At 39.5% G+C, this 22608-nt stretch overlaps 1 protein-coding gene across 1 annotated transcript; it reads left to right on the top strand.

Annotated features, from left to right (window-relative positions):
- Window positions 1-1248: 1248 nt before the first annotated feature.
- Window positions 1249-21767, top strand: v (Tryptophan 2,3-dioxygenase vermilion). Its single transcript, XM_072298308.1, has 9 exons — window positions 1249-1487; window positions 4755-4906; window positions 5833-5903; window positions 11094-11156; window positions 15289-15426; window positions 16038-16259; window positions 17656-17905; window positions 19170-19263; window positions 19785-21767. The coding sequence occupies exons 1-9, from the start codon at window positions 1450-1452 to the stop codon at window positions 19993-19995; spliced, it is 1239 nt and encodes a 412-aa protein (XP_072154409.1). The 5' UTR covers window positions 1249-1449; the 3' UTR covers window positions 19996-21767.
- Window positions 21768-22608: the final 841 nt, after the last annotated feature.

The following is a 22608-nucleotide window of genomic DNA, read 5'->3' as shown; positions in this document are numbered from 1 at the left end:
CGAGAAACTTAGTGATTTTCTATCAAGCAAATAAAAAAATTTAAAGACTTTAAAGGTTTGCTAAATAAAAGTTTCATATGTGCCGTCTATGGAAGAAGAGAATTTTCGGACGCCCATGAAAACTCAAAACTGAGATGTTGATATTGCTGAGTTCTAAGCTGGTGTCTTGATGCTAACAGAAATGTTTTATGAATATTTGTGCACAAAAAGTGTGTAATAGTTTCAAACTATGGTAGAGTTATAAATAGGATGGACTCCTTCTGATTTTTAGAAGGTTGCGCATCACGCCCTTCCGAGAGGATGATCTCGGCTCTTTTTGTCGGGATAGAGGAGCAACAAGGTGGGAGTCTTGAGCTTTCTTCAAAAGCCAAGAAAGACAACTGCGGAGCTTTTCTGGGCGAAGAATAGGGGGCGGTCGCCCCCACTAGAGGAGGGGTCTGGTGGGGATCGGAGGGGGCGATCGCCCCCTCCCCCCGCCTCCCTGGACTAATCACTCCTGATAATGACGTTTTGCGGTTTCCCATTAAAAGGCGCAGTTTTGAAAAACATTTAGTTGTAATTTGAATTTGCCATAATTGGGGCTCAACGCATTTTCGAGTCACATTGTAATTATGTGTCCTCCATCGGCAATGGAGAGAATGAAACGGCTTGCAACTCATTTCTCTAGATATTGCTAAAAGGTTTTTTTTTTCTTTTTACCTCGAATTTTGATTTTCTGATTAGACATCACGAAATTCTAAACAGTTTACCCTGCATGGCAGTTGTCACTGTCTGTGACCAAACTTTTGATGTATCACACGTATTATCAAACTCGACCTGATGCATTCACTTATATACTTGTTACGCTTGGAAGTCGTTTTGCCAAAAGGGACTACAGTGAAAGCTCGCTTAGTCGAATTGTGTAGGGACCGATAAAAAATTCGAATTAAGCGGCAATTCGTCTTAACCGATTCTCCACTTAACTTATGGACGTATCTAGGGACCAAAAAAAAAATTCGATTTAATCGGCATTTCGTCTTAACCGTTGTTCGACTTAGCGAGTTTTTACTGTATATGTGAAAATGCATGGACTCAAAAGGGGCTATGTGCATAGGAGTTGCGCGGTATATAGATAATTTCATTCATTTGCACCTACTTAGTTTCTTTTGGCATAAATGCGTCAATTTTAGACAATGGATAGAAAAAAAATGGTTTGAAAATTTTCTCAGTTGCAGGGCAGGTAACGCAGGCATTGAATTCTCGCGCGAGTCCCAGGTATGGTCAACTGTCTACTTCCATCGGGAAAAGGACGAGAGGTGGCAGTGAGGGTGGAGAGGGTGCAGGAGAGGAGGAGACAGAGCTAACTAGGAACGGGCTTAAAGTTCCAGCGACCGTTGAGCAAAGACCGGCAGAGCTGCGTAGTGGAGAGTTGGGTCGACCACGGTGGATATTAGTGAGATTGGGTGTCCGATGGCTTTAGAGGAAGGAGATGGCTCGTGCCCTTTTAGGTACACAATTTTTACCACCAGCACATTACCCTGTTACTGCACCTCGAGTCCCTTACCTGTCTTGTAACCGATAATGTAGTCAGGAATACCAGAAATTTTAGTCCCACAGAATGAGTTATTAGGCGGTTGATTTTTTACTACGCACAATGCATCGAGTTGATGGCAGAGGTCGGACATGATTTACAATTTCGAAACCGTATAGTTTCATTAGTATGAATTGTTGATGTTTTGAAAGTAGTTTCATTGGTTTTCTCGTGAAATTTTCTGAATAAACCACTCCTTGAACTTAAAATTGTGACGAGATTAACGTAAAATTTTACAACTTTTGTCAAAAAATTTCGTACCCGACTTCTTCCAAAGACTGGTTCCGCTGTGCGACGATCAGCAACCAAGCTATTTACGCCGAAGACTAAGAATTTACCTGGAATTTTTAAATTTACTTGCGGGAATTTTTAAATTTACTTGCTGGAATTTTTAAATTTACTTACTGGAATTTCAAAAGTTCAGTAATTACTTTTGGATCATCAGAGCTTTAAGGCTGGATGTCTGAAGGGGGATGATTTGAATTTTTATACGTGTAGCATGGGTTTCTGGGCAAGATAGAACAATCTGGTTTATAAAAAGGGGAGAACGTTGACATTAGGGGAACAAGGAACTGGATATTTTTAAATTAAATGAGGACGAGAGAAATAAGTATGGTCGATTCGTAATCGTTCGTTTTATAGTTTTCTGATATCGTCCTTTGAGGAATAATCAAAATACATATAAATAGGCCAGAATGAATTATACTCACAGACAAGTTAGAAGTTAGCAGTCTATTTCTGAAAGAATGAAAACGAATAAAATTTGTAGTAGACTCAATTAAAATAAATGAGGATTTGATCCCACGGAATAGTGATCGAATGAAATTAAGGGGTGAAACTAAAAAATTGACTTTCTGAGTAGATACTTTATAAAACATAAATTCATTAAACGTATCTATAAACAGTGACCATAATAAAGTGTATGAGACATAGTTGTAAATGATTTCCCCCGCTATAACGCCACTGCAGAGCTGTCATAAATTCTTTACACTGTAACTTTATTTCAAGATAATTAGGAAACATAAAACTACATACAACAGCCAAATGATCGAGAGTTTGTAGGAGTTGTAACTATAAGAGAATTGAAAATTTTGAAAATCAAATAAAAATACAAAAATATGTTTAAACCAATTGAGGGGCTCGGAGGACAAGGCACATAAGTGCAGTGTTTGAAAACAATTGAGATATTGATGATTTCAAGTAAAACTAGTCTTGAGACACATTCTGCGAAAAATTCGCTCCCAAATTCCATTTTTAAAGCATCAAAAAGTCAATTTGAACTATCTTTCCACCATGAGGATCCTCAATTTTGAAACTTCAAACACATTTTTCTCGAAATAGCAAAAACTGCACTTATATGCTCCTTGTCCTTCAAGACCCTTATTATGAAACGTGGAAGTATAAAATTGAAAATTAGAGAGAAAACACTGTGATCACATTAGCAGGGGTAAAGCGATGAAACTATCTAAAAAAATTAGGGGGAAAATCCATGTAAAATGAACCAACGTCTTCTGTCAATTTTTAACAATCGGTGCAAACGCAGTAGGTTCAAACTTGCCCACAATAACGTTGTGATGTTCAACAAATGACTCAATATGCAGTTTCCATCAATAATTTCTTGAATAGGGAAAACAAGGAAAGTAACAATATCAACAATTTCCTCGTAATTGTAGTCAGAGCATAAGGAAACTTAATCACGTTTGATTCAGAATGGACGTAGCTTGTTATGGACGTAGACAGTAGTAAAATCTTCTTAACTTCGTGAAGTTCATCAGACCTGCCCTGCATCGACAATTGACCAGTTCTTCATCTTTAGGACTCGTTGAACCGTTGTTTTTTGTGAAGGGAAAACTAAACATTTTTTATAAAAATTATGTAAAATCTCAATATTTGAACCCAATCACAGTCTTTCAGAACTTTCACCCTAGAATATACCCTGTTTCTCTTCAATATTTCCCTTTTCCTCACTCAGGCCTGCCTGAAATCATCGTCCATCCAAGTATCTTTTTACACTAAGTCTCGAGTGGCTATTAATAAGATGGGATTTTTTTTAAAATTTTTCCCCTGATTTTTCGAACACAATCATGTGTTTTTTTGTAGGCACATGAGTACCTATAAAACCACTGGTTAGGTATTCCCCCAGAGTGGTGAGAAATTCTTGCGATTCTTGTCTCCGCCTTTCTAATTTAAAGTGTTTAGGACAATAATCCATATAGAGTGTACTAAAACTTCGTGACAACAAGTTGAAAAACGCTGACTCCAAGTGTTTGAATAATCGCGCCGATCACTGTGCGGCCTGTGCAAAACGCATTTTAGCGCTTACAAACCTAAAGAAATACCACAAGCATTGAACCTGACGCGCAATGCTTGAAGTATTCCTTAGGTTTGTGGGCGCAAATATGCGTTCCGCGTCGGCCGCACTGTGTTGGAAAACTAAGTTCGATTGCTACGATTGAATCTCGATAATTACACGAATGGGTTATGTAAAATAACGCCATGTTTGATGAGACTCGGGCTTGCAATTCAACTTTCCGTCGCGATTGAGGTTTTTGTTATCTCGAGAAATAAGTCTTTGAAATTTCGAAATACCGTGGATCCTAATGGCGGAGAGAAAGTTCAAACTGACTTTTTGATGCTTGAAAATTGGAATTTGGGAGCAAATTTTTCACAGAATGTGCATTAAGACTAGTTTTACTTGAAATCATTAATATCTCATTTTTTCTTAAAAACTGCACTTATGCGCCTTGTCCTCCAAGCCCGTTATTTAACGTAACAAAAAACCGTGTAGATCCTAGAAAATCGTCGAAAGAAGTTCACTTTGGCAGTAAGGTCATCCTTAACAGTGTCTCTTCAATCCGAATCGTTTTGATACTCAGATAAAGCTACATAATACTTCAAAAGTCTGAAATTCAGTGGCGAGGCGTGAATGATCGACTATCGATATTTCCCCCATTTGAAGCTATGGCAAAGAATCTATTATTAAGGTGTTCTCTGCAAACACCCTACATATCGATCCTTTTCCATGGGTTTAAATGGCAGATAAATCGATAAATCGCAAAGTACGCCACGCCACTCCTGAAGTTATCTGAGAGCCTCGAGAGGAGTAATACTTTCACCAAAAAAAAAAGAAAAAAAGATTGAATCTTCTCTTATGATCCAGTAAGAAATTACAACTTTGTTTCAGGAAAAATAATGGAGACAGCCCTTGCCGCAAGAAAGGCATGCTCTACACGGAGTACCTACGCCTAGATAGGCTTCTTTCAGCACAAAGGCCCCTTAGCGCAGAATACAACAAACCTGTCCATGACGAACACCTCTTTATTATCACCCATCAAGGTAAATCGTTACATTTTGAATTGTCAGAAGTAGATACCTACCATTAGTTTTGATAAGTTATACATAGACAATTAATAGCGTGTGCACTTGACACGCAAGGAGGGGAGGTATATGGAATGTTTCTCTCGTGTAAAGTAAAGGTTTTGCTTATGGATTATGGGCTGTCATAAATTCACACCACTTATGTTCATAGCGTTTCTTGAGAGAAAAAAGTGAAAAGTTGACAAAAAAAAAAATACTTATATCTCTCAGGAATGGATTTGATTTAATTTCAACGCCTGCAGGCTGACTTTTGCGACTTTTTTTACCACAGTTTTATGGAAAATAGAAAAAAAAAACGAAGCACTAGATATGGCCTCCCATGCCGTCGGCTAGGCAGTGAAGGAGGAAAAACAACTCCCTATCCAATAGTATACGTATAGAGCTCCCTGCTCTTGTAAGGGAAAAGATATTATCAGCGATGACGTAACAGGCTCAGCAGGACGCGCATTCATTGCCTTCAAGGGACGACTCTCACAATATCACAAATATCAATAACTGAAACTTGCGATCAGAAATAATGAAATCAAAGATAGAGTAAAATTTATGATTCAGGAAAAAACTTCCATGGCTAGGTTTTCCAGCACAAATTCGCAGGGGTGTTTTTCATGAGAAATGTCAGGGGAGGAGATAGACTTCCTTCGGAGTGAGCTAAATTTGCTTAGGGTCAATGAAAAATGGCGAGAAGTACCTTCCTATTTGGCGAAACTGCCTCAAATAGGTAAAATTCTCGACACAAGGGGGAGTCGCTAATGCCAATCTGCCTCTCTGCTATATAAATATTTTTGATTTGCTTAATTTCCACTATGCGATCAAAGTTTGTGTATGGTTCAAGTGTGGCACTTTTTACTATTTTACCTTTTTGATTGTGTAAATTCTGATTTCAGCCTATGAATTATGGTTCAAACAAATCATTCACGAGCTAGATTCCGTCCGAGGAATTTTTGGACACAATATGGTGAGTTTTGCATCTCTCAGTTCCCGTGCCCTCTCATATCACAAAATATTAAAATTAAAAACACTTCTGTAAATAAACTTGGCAGATTGAATTGTGAATAGACTCCTCTATGACCCTCACAAAAAATATTCAATAGTTTCTCGGAAAATTAGTTCATATCCTAAGGAATTCGATTTGGTGACTTTCGACTAATCATGAGACATTTATATAGCTGCAAAGCCGTAATAGTTATACATTAAGTTCTTTTCAGTTGTAGATGGTCAATCATGAGGATTGTCCATAAATTACGAGACGCAAAAACTCGGATTTTTCATCGACTCCTCATTCTCCCCCCCCCCCCCATAACGCGCCCGTAACACGGCTTTGCCCCCCCCCCCCCCGCAAAAAAGCAAAGCACGCAACGTCCTGTTCGACTATTCCCCTCCCCAAGTTGACTTTCAATAATTAATTATAAATGAGAGATTGCCTCTGCGCGTTAATTTTTCGGAGATCGCTAACGAAATAACTAACGCAGCCGTGGCATCCAATTGTAACGCACCCGTAACGCATGCTCAGCCCCCTTTCCTTCAAGCGTTACGCATTGTCTAACGGGTGCATGATTGTAGCCTTCACGCTCACTTCAAATTCAAATTTGATGCCTGAATGTCTCCTTCGCGTGATCTTTTCTCGTGGGTAACTCACGATTTCACACAAAGTTTTCAAGAGTCAAAAGCAGTTACGTAATGCCGGTATCACATCTTCCTCTGCAGTTCAAGAAGCTAAAATACCCTTGAAACGCCGAAACATGCGATTGATTTTTGTAGGTTCTCGTTGCGTAACGCTGCAAATTAGTAAATGCTTGCTTGTTCAACCTTCGCATCTGCTTGTTTGGTTTGCTCAACCTAAGACTTACAGAAACGATAGCCTTGCGGCTTCCGCCCCTGAATTTCAATTTGATATTTATCAATGACCTATCAATGGTAAAATTATTTTATTTTTGACTGATGGGATGGATCGACTGATAAGAAATGACAATGGCCCAGAGAAGGTATGAAGTTACTTCAGCTCCTCAATATGTGTTTCATTATTGAAATTTCACGTGGAGTACAATAGATGCGTTAAAATATCTTAAAGCCACTGGAAAATTAGCGGGTAGGCTTCTTAATATCGCATATAGATGCTGTCACACTTCCCGCTTTTCGAAAATCAAAGTCTGCCTTAGCAGAATCCAGCTTTTAACTAAACTATCTGTATATTTTGTGATGGAGGAATTTTCCTGTTGGTGACTTTTTTTGTAAAAAGATTGTAGATGCTTTGTATTAGGAGAGAAGAACATGCGCACGAACTATACCTACCCTAGTTGTTTGCCTGACGTTCAGGTTGTTTTCGATGGTTAATTTGACATGATCTTATCATGGTTTTTTCGCAAGATGGAAGATAAGTTTTTTTAGTGTTGGTATTTATAATGCTTAAATCCCCTCCTTGTGATACCGGGAAAATGACATCTTAATCTTGATGAACATGCAATAGTGAAAAACGTAAATGGGCTCAATTTCCGAGGATTCTCACTTCACATATTATTCCTCAGAGGAGCCACCCTCCACCTGCCCTGTCCTGAGATAAACCTCATTCCATAAACGCTGATTGGATTCTGCAACAATGACAATGAGTTTGGCCTGAACCATGATTTGAAGGCCCTGGTAAAAATTGACAGTAGAATCTGTGTTCCAAAATACCATAGACCTACAGCCGGCTGTAAGATTTCCAATAGCTTCTATAGCCGGCAACACAATTTTTTACAGCCTTTTATAGCAGATGGCGACTAAGCAACAGCCTGGCGATATAGTGTATGCTTAACGTTAGTAATTACGGATGCTACGACATAGTGAGTTTTTGGACTACCGCTTTCTTGTTGGGCCGTAGTATCTTGATTTATTTTGCGAGTAAAGCTCCGTACTTTTGAAAGGATGCCTGCCATTCCGAGTATGTTGGAGCGCCTTCAATTTCGTATGTGCAATACCTCTGGTGTGAATTAGTTGCTACAAGCGCCGTGGTACGCGGCGGCGCGGCGAGGCGGGCGGGCAGCCAGCGCGAAACGCGCATTGGCGCCTACAGACCTAACAGGGATACTCCACGCATTGCGCAATGCGTGAAGTATCCCTGTTAGGTTTGTAGGCGCCAGTGCGTCGCCGCTCCGCTTTATGTTAGGCTCTAATATTTAATCTCGTTGAGTCAGCGTTGTTCAACTCATGACTTTGAAATGTTTGCACACTCTGTATGGATTATTCTCATTTTAGTTGATGAAAAAAAATATGTAGTAAAGGAAAATATAATGTGCGTTTTGTAAATATTAAGGTGATTCCGTACAAACTTAAGGATTTACAAAGTACACGAATTTCTACACAATTTCTTATAGCCTTTTATAGCCGATGGCGAAAAAGCAACAGCCAGGCGATAAAGTGTAAAGCCCGGCAACAGGAACTATAGCCCGGCTGTATAATTTTTTATCGCTTCGTGTAGCCCGGCCGTATGATTTTTTTCCACTTTCTACAGCCAGCTATATGATTTTCTATCGCCTTCTTCAGTCGGCTATAAGAACTCCTATGGTATTTTGAAACGCAGCTCCTATCGCCAATTTTTACCAGGGGCGCATTTTCAGACGGATCGACCGTTGAATAGTTATGCTCACTATTATTGCACTTTCTAGGAACATTTTCCTGCGGTTACTGTGCCCTCACAAGTAGAAATCTCCCCCCCCCCCCCAATCTCTCTATTACCTTCAAAAATTAAGAAAAAGTTTTGTTTCTTTGACCTCTCTCGCCACTTCATGTTTGAAACACGCACCCCTTTGACCCGGTTTTTTTGCACTGACCTACTTTTCGGCAAATACAGGGAGATCTCAGAGTGGGTGAACTCTCGGAACCTGATATAGAGGGACACTGTCAAGATTGCAGGGACAGCTGAATAGGAAACGAACTGCATAGTACATTCAACTACAAAATACCCGAAGGCGAGGAGTAGGAATGTTGCCAGTTTTACGATCTGCGATTAAAGGACAGAGGCGGGACGCACGCTTGGGCTTGATATCAGCTTGGTCTCGCACAAAGCCAACAAAAAATACTGTAATTGTAGAAAATTAAGTATCATTTTAGTGATACTCTTATGTTCCTGTCAGGAATTGCTTCATTTTCGTGACTATAGTGACCCTTTGAGTGGATCAATTTCTTATACCTAAAACTCAAAATTAGAAAAATGATTACATCCTTACTCGTGGATCTCTCTCATTTTATTCTCTTCAAAAATTGTATAGAAGCTTTGTTTCCTTGAACTCTTTTCTACCCCAGAGACACACTCTGTCTCTTTTTATCGTTATTCACACTCTTGGAAATTTTAGAGGTTGCACTGGTCTCTGTATACAGACTGACGCACATGTTCGACACATAGACAATGCTGGACTTTTCAAAGCTTATTTTGCTGCCAAAATCAACACAGAATAGCACAAAGTACCGAACAAAAAATAAACCTCATTTTCCACAGTTAATAATTTGCTTTTGTTAGAAATGTCGCGCGAGCTGTCCTATCAAAAAGTTCGAATTGGCCTTACAATTCAAATGTCACATAAGCTTAGAATTTGTGCTTTTTTTTTTTTTTTTTTTTTTTTTTTTTTTTTACTTTTGTCTTTTTGACAGCGCACACTCTCTTGATTTCTGCAACACTCATTTTCTTCTTTTGCGTCTAGAGCTGGTGACTTACGACTTTGTCTACCTCTTTTCACCGGCGTCTTTCAAACGAGTAGCATGGAAAATTGTTTCATGAGACCTAAAAAGTGGCATCTTGAGGGCAGCAATCATTGATACTGCCCCCGGCCTTTAATACACTTTCTCTTAAAAAAATGTGTCACTGCCTCTGTCGATCGAACTGGATTGCTTCCTGGCCTTAATGCTTTGAAAAGTTGTAAGCACTTAATTTGACAACGGCGAAGAAAGAAGCATTTCCATGGTTTCTCGCTGTCTCTGTTTCCATTCCGCGTTACGTCTGTTGGTTCCACAGAGCTTATTCCCTTCCCGCCGCTGTCTTCACCCTCTCCTGCGGAACCTCGCAGTCCATCTGTAGCGCCACTGACCGCTGAAGTCCCCTCTCCCCCTCTCCCTAACTTTACCACCTCTTGGAAATCGTCTTTAACCTGATTGACGACACATGATCGATCTGATTTACGATAGGATAGGACAGTGTCTTTTATGCATTTTTACATGGTGTAAGATTATTTTAAGCATTAATTTAAGCGTTCCGAGAGGGAGGCAGGGGGAGGGGTGTCCTGAAGGTAAACGGGGATCCAAGGGTCAGATTCCCAGCAAAATTGTTAAAATGTCGAAATCATATATAAACAATGTTTTCCGAATTTGCTTACTAAAAATGAGTTGGAAAAGTTTAACAAAATATGTCCCAAGTTATTTTGTTTTGTTTTAGATCAGCAGTAATTCTTGTCACCCTACTTTATTTAAATGACTGCATTAGATCAATTTTAGAATAATTATCGCTTAATTAGTTCTAAAATAATATTCATTGTACTCGCTGCTTATCGAAGTCAATTGTTAAAAGCACATCGAGGACAAAAAATAGAATTGAAGTAGCTACTATTACTTGTCCAACCTTTAAAAATTCGTGATTTTCGCAAGAGGGCTCTTTTCAAATCACGATTTTACGAGTCAGAATGATTTTTTTTGTTTTTGTTTTTGTTTTGTTTTTTAACTATTTTTACTTGCAAGCGGTTTGGTCCATTATTTTTTAAAAGACGGCAGAAAGGTGCAGTATGATCCGAAAAATGTGCATCTTGAAAATGAAAGATTAGCTAGTTTTATTTAGCCTTATAAAATCTTTTATTTTTCATATTTTTTAAGTGCTAACTTAAAAACGGCTTTACCTATCTAAAGTTTGGTTGGACATATTTGTGGGCGTTTTCCCCCTAAAATGTTTGTAGAACTCTCCCTTGTTGTATGTTTTGACATTTCTGACTCAATTTTCAGTTATAGGGTTTTTTTTTGTGCGAGTGTGTCACACTGAGGGCTCAAGTCTTTTTTTATCATGAACAGTCACATTTTATGAGAGGGAGGAATATTAGATTTTTCTCCCCTAGCCTTTTGTTGCTTGATTCTTTGTATTGTTTAATATGCGTCGAGTTTTTAATTACTTTTTATACATATTTTTTTCCAGTTGGACGAATGTCAAACTCTAGAAGTTTTAAAAAGACTAAATCGAGTCGTTCTCATATTGAAGGTAAGACATTTTTGCCGATTTCTGTCACAAATTAATCGCTTTCGATTATCCTGAATCAAAATTAAATGCGGCTCACATTTTGCAACGTTGCAAATTAAGATTCGAATATTTATAGTCCCACCGTTGATTTATTCCAGCACTTTTTCAATGCAAAACTCTACCATCCATCCTCTATATCAGAATAAAGACCAGCGCCTTCAACGTTAGGTCGGGGTTTTGAATAGGCAACTTAACGTACTCATGATGTGGTGATTTTTGCCTGCATAAAAAAATGAAGGCGTTTCCTCGCTGTGATCTTGTTCCAACATAAGCGACTGATCTCCCTGATTCATTCCTTTACCATTAACCCGCATGATGTTTGCGCACATTTTTTGCGCCATGAATTGATGTATTAGAAAGCAACTGGCCCTTAATTTTGAAATAACTCTGGGGTGTAATGAGAGGTAAAAGACAGTTTGGACGAAGTGCTCACAAAATGTCCTATTTTTTCTTTTTCCTTCTTCTTTTTTTGCATTACTTTTATGTTAATTGAAAAAGTCTACCGTTCAAAGTGGCAATCATTATAATGTAAAATATAAAGGTCTATACACAACCTTTTCTTGGCGGCCGCAAGACATTTTCTCTTGAAATTTTTGTGAATTTTAGTCACTCTCTAAAAATTATTCACAAAAAATTCTGAGGATAAATTTCGGCTTTCGGCCAGTTTATTTTGAAAAAAAAGCAAACATAGTGGGAGATTTTTAAACGTCGCAATGGAGATACGCATTTTCCGACCTCACCCTCGAGCGCTCGGTTAAGTGTAGAAAATTTTCTAAGTTATCTTCCTTTTTAGTTTTAATTTAATGTTCGATGCGTAATAACCAAACTCAACTTTCAAGGCCATTTTTGACCAGTTGAACACAAAGTTTACTGACGATAATTGCGAATACAAACGGTCACCCTATACATGCACTTGATGTCGTCGAGTTGTTTGACGAAAGTAGGAAGAGGGAAGCCGATCAAGTATTAAGTTCATTGTAAGTAGACACCCGTTTCAAACGCTTTTTGCCGCCCACGCTGCCAATTAGAGGGGAAATGTTTCGGTTATCCGTATAGATTTGTGTGAAACGGACAGATTTTTATTTAGAAATTGGCAACGTTGTATGTCATCGTCGCCACTCCGACCGGTGACCTCAATATGACGTTCAATGGACCACCACAACACGCACGTCTCCTCGTCAAACTTACGAATGTCTTCGTCTGCGGGCCGATTTTTGAAATCGATAGACAAAGCATGGACAAAGCTATAGACAAAGCTATACAGACTAAGCTGTAGACAAAGAATACAAAAGGGATATGGAGGGATCCTTTTGGTGGAAGTGGAGGTTGCAATGGACAAAGGAGGTACGTAATAACCTAACTAAAAGCAACCCACATGAGGCCTTGTAGTTAGTTCATCATTTTCTCCCCAAGTCGATAGGAACCACCCATTTCAACCAATAGGATCGCTCCATACTCCTCGTGTCTCCTTAGTCTATCACTTTGTCTATCAATTTCAATTCTCAGCCTGCAGATGTCATACGCATATTTCAATTTTGACATATTGCCAACCTCAATGATTTCCGAATTTTTCCATGCGAAGGAAAACCGTGCTTATGAGGGCGGTAACGTAAAAACATTCACGGAGTGACTACACAGTTAAAAACGTCCGTGTTCGGTGTTACTCTCACCCTGTGTTGCGTTTGCGTTGTGTTCTTTGTGTCAAATGAACGCAAAGGACTTGGTTACTCAACATGATTTTGTGTTAAATCGAACCGAACCATAGGTTATTCTGAAACAAAAAGGCATGAAGAAAGTGCCCTGCGGAACTTACGTTCTCTTGTCTCCCTCCGCGTCACTCAGAGACTTGTGACGAAATATAGCAAAAACTGCATTTATGCGCCTTGACCTCTAAACTCCACAAATGACTAAAGTTTGGTGTTCCATTGCCTCGAATTTTAAAGTCTTCATCATAGAGAAAATGTATGTGCGTAACTGCTTTTGGCATACTTATCGTTAACTCTACGCCGAATTCACGCGTGTGCATGCATTACAATCCGTTCTCGCTCAGAACCTGAATTTCCCTACCGTCCTGGCCGTGACGTTGGCGGAAAGTTCGCCTGATTAGTGCCAGCTGAGTTATCTCTCGATTTGTGTGGGCGGTTAGGAAAGCCTTACCCTCACCTGCGTTGCCAACGCACCAAAAAAATCTTTTACGTTTGAAACATTCGCGTAAAAAGTGGAAAATATGAAGGACAATAATGAATCAAGTTGCACAATCTCGTGCTTCCCGAGTTATTCACACATAGTTTTGTGACAGGTCTTACTATACTTTAGTCAATATCTAAACTACACTATGACATTATCTACTTTCATATCTATACTACAATTTGAAAAAAAATGTTAGAGACCTTCAAAAACTGAATCAATATTTTGAAAACTATAAAACTCAAAAAGTTTTGAAAAACTAAAACAAATTGGAGAAACTTAAAAACTCACTTGCACAAAAATCTCCACAGCTAAGCCCAACATCTAAGCCAACTGATACCTACATTTTCGCCGTAATAAAAGACGTAGATTTGGCCGAGGCATGCTGATCCAGCAAAAGGATATTTTAACGTTTACATGTTTAAAATACCGAAACTAGTGAAACTAGTGTATCACCGCTCTTTTCGCATGTAGGTAACTAATTTGTGTTTAATGGTCAGCCCAACGGTTGTTGGGTTGTGGGGCTCCGATTTATTTCCGGCGTCGGGATGCAACTATTCCGGCTTAATGGATGTCCGAGTTGCATACGCAAGAATATGAAGGCGCACTGGCCTCGTCATCAGGACTTACTGTCTAAGTGGAAGTGGGAGATATTGTCAGAGGGGACAGGGAGGGCTTTTACCTGACTCAGAGCTTGAAGATGAGCACCATGAAACGTCATGAAAACTCTGACATGCCAATGAATTGTTTTAAGCAAATGACGCGTAAGTCAATTGTCGCGTTTTGAAAGACGAATTTCTTTGCTGTGACCAACAAAAGTCAGTAAATTGTGCATGAAGATATTCTCGGCAGCGTTTTGTTCTAAACTGTCTGCGGAAATTTTGAACCGTCCTCCTGCACCTACGCCCTACGCAAAACAAATCGGCTCAAATTGTCGCTTCCCAGAGGAAGGGACGCAACTTCATTCTAAGATTGCAAAATCGACTCAAACAATCAATTATTTTTTTTTTTTTTTTTTTTTTTTACGAAAAAGAGTCGATCCTAGTTTTGTCGAAAATTGTTCTGATTTTTGTACATGTATGAGATTTGCAGTAAAATTTTCAGCTAGAAATGCCCAAGATTCTCCTGGTAAAAATGAATTTTGCAAAGAGAAATTTGGCCATATTGAGATTTAGTTACATTCTTTCGTTGGGGAACGACGAAATGTGTGCGTGGTAATTTGAGGCATTATTTGGAAATTCCCTCTCCACGACGATGGGGCTCATGTATAGCGCATCTGTTGGTCATGATGGTGAATTTTTCGCGATGACAGGGGGTTGGTCCGGCAGGTGGCAGCACTGTGACTTCTCAACCGAGTTTCATTTCTTACTGGGACAATGAAGCGTCGACCTGGATACGTATCTAGTTTCAGCGCTTACGGTATCCTCGCAACCCGCACTCCTGTGTTTACGTAATGCCGCGCCGACAGCCGTCGTCGGTCACAGCAATGCGGGTTACATAAACCACCTTTTCCCAGACATTGACTTTCAGATTCGGTGTTTCATGGCGCGAAGCCAGCGCTTCATACGTGTCAGGGGTAGTCAGGGGTGCGGATAGTGGGGAATGAGTGAGCGCAAATCATGACCCACTTATCTCCTCAAAAAGTTCCAAAACTGACCGTATCGACGGTGTAAGTCGGTGTAATCACATAACTCGGTTTGCGATGTCGCAGACTTCCTGTCGTAATTTATTTTTTAAACGAAAAACTACTTCAATTCTTAAAATAATTAGAATTATTAGAGAAAGAAGAGAATAATTAAAGAAATTAAAATGTTACAAAAGAAAACATTAGCTAATTCATCGATTTTTGATTTATCTTCTTAGCCCTAATACTGCGTCTAACCCTCCACCACTGTATCTGTTTCAGCTGCTCGTAGACCAAGTCATGATTTTAGAAACGATGACACCCTTAGATTTTATGGACTTTCGAGATTACCTATGTCCAGCCTCGGGATTTCAAAGTCTTCAGTTTAGACTCCTAGAAAATAAACTTGGTCTAAAGCAGGTACGTTAGCGGATTTTAAAATTACAAGCCACTTTCAGTATCAACTTATGGGTCATTTTTAGCTATGAGAGGCCAAGAGACGGACACATTTTTGACCGTCATTGCGCCGACGCACAGTGGATCGAGTAAATCAGAGAGGTCGGACGTGAATTTTTTAACTAAAACTGCGAATTTTGATGTTTATTTCTTCACATTAGAAATTTCAAGGGGTAAATTTCTCGAGGGAACCAATGGAACCACTTTTAGAACCTCAAAGTTTTGTATAAACGGAGACATAAGCGTTTAAAGTTTCCAAATTTCGTCCGACCTCTCCTATTGACTCGATCCACTGTGCGACGCTGCACAAATGTCAGCATTGAACTCCACGAGGTTTTTCCGTTCAGCCAAATCCGTTATTATATGCTTAAGCCAATCTTTTTAGTGGACCCTAGAGAAAGAAACAAATAAATAAATATGATATAAAATACAAAATGGCGACAAAACTTTTGGCCCATTCGCTGAAAACGACCCTTACGAAAGATTCATTGCATTGATCTTTGCCTTGCTCCGATACTCTTTGATCTTGAGATATCCGCATTTTTTTCTTTCTTCCTTCCTTATTTTCCCACCAGGAACACAGGGTTCGCTACAACCAACATTACGCTCAAGTTTTCGGCGGCGACGAGGAAGCCCTGGATCGGATCAAAGCTTCCGAGACGGAGCCCAATCTAATGCATTTAGTTCAAAAATGGTTGGAGCGGACGCCCGGTCTCAATGCTGATGGCTTCGGTTTCTGGTCCAAGTATGAGAACGCTGTCAATAAAATGCTGAACGCATTAAGGGATTCCGCATTGGTGAGTTGACAGTTTAAAAATATTTGGGGGGGGGGGGGGACGAGGAGCATAAAAAGTTTTATTCATCTCCAGGGCCGGATTTACTTACTTGCCACCTATCCTGCCGTGCTAAGGAAAAACGCCGTATGAACATTCGAGAGTTGTCAAATTCCCGCGTATAAAACACGTATTTTTGAAGAGAGTAATGAACATTTCCTCCTGAAATTTTTGGATAATTTAGATTTACATACGAACATCTGGCAACAAGGACAACAAAGAGAGGCCCAGCAACCGCCGCAAATCTGGAGATCATACCAGTCGCGCCCCTGATGATGATACGGGTCGAAACGCGCGTCGGATAGTTTCGAATTTTCTTTGACTAGTGAGTTTTTAAATTTTATTTCAACATTTGACCTAGTTTAGTACTTTTTAAAATAATTTGAATTTAGATCTAATTACACAGAAAATTCTCTGAAAAATTGAATGAAAAACGTCCTTGGGTTTTCCTGATAATTCGTATTTAATAAAAGTAAATTTGGCAACTGACGAAGGTTCGTACGGCGTTTTCCCTTAGTACGGCAGTATGAGCCGCCTTTATTTTGCCGCCCCCTTCTTATTTGTTTTGAAACATCATTGAAAACCATCAAGTTAACGAGCCGGAGGGGGAGGGGTGCATAAGACGAGTTTATTCGTGATGGACACATTTTTTGCGAAAGCCCTGTCAACACTGCTAGCAAAAGTTCACAGAACTTTGCGCGAAAGTTAAGTTCCAAAAACCTATGCCTGTGTGGACAAGGCCTTCTATTTATAAGAGATGAACGAAAAAATTGTGAAAGAGCAAACATAAATGTGGTTTAATAATTTTAACTTCTGCCGTCGCGCCGCGCTGACCGCACTGTGTTCGGCGCAATGCGTGAAGTATTCCTACAGTCTTGTAGGCGCTGTGCGTTTCACGCTGACCGCTGCTGGACGCACTGTGTTAGATTCGCCGCAATGCGTGAAGTATTCATGGAGTCTTGTAGGCGCTAACATGTGTTTTATGCCGACCACCGCGCCGAGGACTTCTCCTTCTCATCTCAAGTCCTCTTTATCATCACTCTCAGTACTGCGCCGCTCCAGGCCAAATTGCGTGTTTGGTTTCTCTCTTAACTCCAGCAGATCAATCGATTTATCGCAAAGCACGCCACACCGCTGCTTTTGATACTTGATTGTAAGAATTTCCCTGAAGGCTTGTCCGGTTTGCCAGTATTCTAAAAATGAGGAAAAATGGACACAAGCAGTTTTTTCACGAGCCGATTTGAGCACTAATTCACCACATAGTCAATTTTTGTCTTGAATAATAAAGAAGGCTTTGGCCAATAGATTTCCTTGCGCTCTTGATGATAAACGCATCTAATTGGACGTCGGGTAATTTCAGGAGTGCAGCTCGGAAGCAGAGAGCAAGCAGCGAATGGCGGACTACGAGAAGCGGAAGCTCATCTTCGACTCTGTGTTCGACCCGAAGATCCACCACGCCATGGTCGGGCGCGGCGAAAGGCGCTTCTCTCACGGGGCGCTCCAGGGCGCCATCATGATCAATTTCTACCGCGACGAGCCCCGTTTCAGCCAGCCCTTCCAAATCCTCTCCCTCCTCATGGACATAGACTCCCTCATCACCAAATGGCGTTGTAAGTTCCACTCATACCCAAAATCCGTCCTAAATGATGATCCGTCATCAAACTGAAATACGTAAAAGATGTCGCGATAGAATCAGTAATCAATGATACGTTTCGAGACCCGCGTAAGACAAATGGACGTATTTCTGTTAAACAGAACTAAGCGCCAAATTGAGATCCATTTCAAGATTTTAGAATCCCAGATAGCGCGTTCTGTTAAACGGAAGTAACAATAAGCGCCATGGAAAAGCATTGCGAGTATAGGACGGAACGAGCATTGCGTTCCGCAACACCCGCCAATCAAAGCCCGCCTCTCCCTTCCTCCGCCAGCGGCGCTTCGTTCCGTTTGATAGAAATACGTCCTAATGATCAGTACTATTTAAAAGAATCACTAATAGTTTACTTCATCAGCACGATAGGCACGCTGAAATTAAGTTGAGGTGTAAGAGATACAAACGAAGCGCCCTTAGTTAATTTCGTATACGGTGAACATCAGCGAATATCATTATAACGCCTGGATGCAACTATTCGAGCTTCACGGATGTCCGTGTTGCATACGCATGGGAGTGAAGGCGTTTTGACTCATCGGGCCCTCACCGCTTCATCTGCGGCGCGGCGCGGTGATGAGCTGTATTACGAGAGTATTCGAAATGACTGAGAGCCTTCCATTTTTCGTTTACTACGTTGATATCTCTTAGGCGAGGATAGTTTTTTTCACAAATAATGCTGCAAACATCGCTATATTAAAACTAAAGCACAAAAAATACTCACATCCCACGCATGTGTGCAACTACTCGTGGATGTCTTTGTAATATAAACGAAGGATTGATGATCTCCGATATTTTGGATTCTCGCCTTGCAACCCGCTGCTGCCGCGCCGCGTATCCGGTGAAGTAGTGAGTGCATGAGAATCAAAACGCCTTCATTTCCGTGCGTATGCAACATGGACGTCCATAGAGCTCGAATAGTTGTTTCCAAACGTTAACCGTGTCCGACGTGTCTGTACCATACAAAACTAAGTGGTGGAGCTTGAACCTTTAGAGGGGATGTAAGACGATGAAAAAACCCTGATTCAACCCACGGCATCCTCTTCATTTTTCGTCACACCACGACACTGTTAGTTTTAAAGCAGACAAAATACAAATTCAGTCTCTGTCTGGAAGACTAATGTATTGGTATAATAAGATAACTTCCTAAATGCTCTTTTTACTTTTTAGAGCACCGTTTATTTACATAGGAATCAGTTTTTATCATTTTCAAACCTCTCTTTCCACAGATAATCACGTCATAATGGTCCAAAGAATGATAGGCTCGCAAAATTTAGGAACTGGAGGATCCTCAGGATACCATTACCTTCGCTCGACTCTGAGGTAAGCTACTTTTTGGATCAATGATATTCACAAAATAGTAGGACCCACTAGCTTTGAGGGGATTTCTTATTTTTAGAGTACAAGTATCTTACCCATCATGGCAGAAACTTAATACTAAAAACAAAAGTAGCATTGAAATCGTTGTGTGAAATTTAACATCATTTAATCACTACACGGCGAGATCTGTAGTTAATCCAAAACACATAGCTAAGGCTGCAAGGGGCATATTTTTTGGCCTACCCCTACAATTGAAGGAGAAACCACCTCCATACCCCCTTCGTATCCTTGTTGCTTCTTATAACTTTATAGTCACCAAACGCTATTGCTCATTCACTCGAAGCTCTAATTCTCTTAATATGAAAAAATGGATTGAACATCAAGCCATTAAAGCCAATTATTGTGCTAAAAATATTTTTCATGTTGCAAAAAATTTTGCTTTAAAAATATTTAAGTTCCTACAAAAATTTATTTTTACATCTACCTAATTTTTTCCTCTTTTTTTGCGTTTACTATTCTTTCAGCGATCGTTATAAAGTCTTTTTGGATTTGTTCAACGTTTCCACATTCCTTTTACCGAGAAGCTACGTCCCTCCTCTTACGAAAGGCATGAAGAAGCAGCTGTCGTTTAGCTGGGCCCAGACGTCCAGCGTCACAGAGAAGAACTACTTGAATTCCGAGAATGAAGAAATTGTTGACGAGGACTCGGAAAAAATCATTTTTCCAATTGTTTAAGCGGCACACCAAGCCCCCATCGAGAATGTCAAAATAAATGTTGCCAAATCTTCTGCTAAACAACAATAATTTCGGCACTAATTCCCATCACTTTTATTGGAGTCTGCTTAAAATATTTGCAGAGGATGAACTTCAAATTTTTCGATAAAGACTTTCAGCAGACCATAAAATTATGGATCACAGTTAAGGCTGTGCACACTAACATTCCTAAGAAACAGCATTTGAATACATTTTATTCACATCAGAAAAAGAGAAAAATTGTCGGAGTATAAAAAGGGTGAGAGAAAACGCCAGTTTCTGAGAAATAATCACGCTGTTCCTGAATTGACTATCATCCAATAGGTACATGACAGCTAAATGTTTTTGTATTGCTGATTTATTCTATTTTTTTTTTTTTATTTCATACATAGGTATACATTATTTTGAGACCTTCGTGTGATCAGCGACTTCAGAGTTAATAAAGAAAATGTATTTGATGACACATGTTTACAATTTGCAGGTTGTTCTGTAAGTTAATGTAAACATCAATTGATTCATCGATTAATCAATCAATTGATTAGTATTTAACTTAAATTAAATTTATTGGAAACAAAGTAAGTGTAACAGTTTTGTAAAAGATCAATGAAATGTGATCGCTCAAACAATTTTTGTCGAGTTCGGTTAAATATCAATCCAGCAATTCGTTTCCTGACCAAGGAAAATTGAAATTTTGAATAGCTTTTTATTCGATACTACAAACAGCGGCCTTTGAACTGCTAGAACTTTGGTTTGGTTTGATATTTTTGGATAGCAATTTTTTTCTATAACTATCCTATGTACAATTCAATTCAATAGTTTCAGTCTCTTTTTCCTCTTTTAACTGAAGTCCTTTTTCTGTGGACGACCACCAACATAAAGAATTGTATTTAAACATAATAATTGTTGCCAAATGTTACCTGTTACATCACCTGTTGTAAAATGTCACTTTTAATAACCTTAGAAACGGTGGAATACCTTAACACAAGAAATCCCTGATGTCGACAAGGAAGTATGTGTTTAGGTCGCTGCGATTATTATAAACTAGGGATACGCCACCTGGCCGCTATATGCGGACCAACCCTTCAGAGTGTGCATTGCGCCCTGTAAGGCCCTGGCTTTCTCCTTTGGCCACGCGAGTACATCTGAATAGAGCGAGCTCATCTATAATATTAACTAACTAACTATAATCTTCACTTGACAGCTGTAAAAATCATAAAAATCGGTCTGGTCGATCTTAAGAACGAGTTGTGGCAAAAAATGAACATTTACATTGTTTAGGTAACCGTACTACTTGAATAAGTATGCAAGTGGGAAGGGAAGGTTTATCCATCTGTAGCGTCAAGCGTGCGTAAAAGGAAAATTTATAATGTGTTATGTTAGTGTGATCAGGAAAGTTGGTTGATTTTCAGAATTACATTGCTTCGTGCCAGAATTGTTTTACGTTTTATAAACGTAAACGAGCACATTCAATCAATTTACTTTCAAGCATTCCCATTCATTCGCGGGAGCTATGATAAATTAATTCACTCTAATGATCTTTTTTCGTTTATATGAATTACGGCAATTTTATTTCAATGTGATCAAATTACCAACTGTCACTGCAACTTCATGTACATACCCTGTTGTTAGCATCTCATCGTTGAATCGTCAAAACGGTTGTGAAACCTGTAACAATAATTAGATACATTTATATTTTTGTTTCTCGTGTAACTTACCGAATATGTGTACTTGAAATTATATGAGTTTTTCATAAACACGCTCCGATTTTTTCATCTCCATATTCTCTCTTTTTGAAGAGCGGATATAGTAACCCAAACTTTTTAGAACGGCATTTTTTTAGAGCCCGTTTCAGAAAAATTTTCCCACTCCGTTGTACGCACGGGATACGGAAGTCCGTATCGCGTGCACACAGCGAAAAAGAAAAAGTTATCTGAAAAGGACTCCCCTAGTGACACAATGCAACGGAAATCTTACTCTATAATAGAAAACCATAAGAGTGACGCGTAGCGCAAGGCGCCCAAGGCGTGCACCTGTGCTTCAAGTGGCTGAACCACGAACCGGCCAGAGCATTTGTGCAATAAAATTGCAATTTTCTAACGATGAAGTTGCTGTATTTTTACATCATTTGGTCAATTAATGCCAATTTTAAACGATCGATGAAATGTGTTCCATGCGCGACAGAGGTGGAAAATTTGCGATGTAAAAAAATTTCTGTTATTTCAATTTTGTTGCGATGAATTTCTATGAGAAAATCCCCTTCAATTAGTGAATAGTCAACATACACAACACGCCGGCTTAATAGCAATAATCTCACCATGTAATTGCAATCTGTGACTGGGTCTAGGAATTGTCGCAGAGAAAAAGATAATGGGACTAGGGCAAACAATAAAACGATCAGCCAACTGCACATAGAGGATTAATTATTTTGCAGGACATTTGCAAAATTAAAAATTCCGCCCAGTCATAAACCCCTAAATCAAGATCATACATTAAGCGATTAATTTAGCAATGAAAGCCATAAGTTTACCCACAAATCGCAAGTACATGTAATTTTCTTTAAGGTAGGTTAGGTATGCGTGAATAATGAAATGCGCA

The sequence above is a fragment of the Bemisia tabaci genome, chromosome 3, assembly GCF_918797505.1.
Source record: "Bemisia tabaci chromosome 3, PGI_BMITA_v3".
NCBI lineage: Eukaryota > Metazoa > Arthropoda > Insecta > Hemiptera > Aleyrodidae > Bemisia > Bemisia tabaci.
Note: the sequence above shows the minus strand (reverse complement) of the source record. Positions and strands in the feature narration are given on the sequence as shown.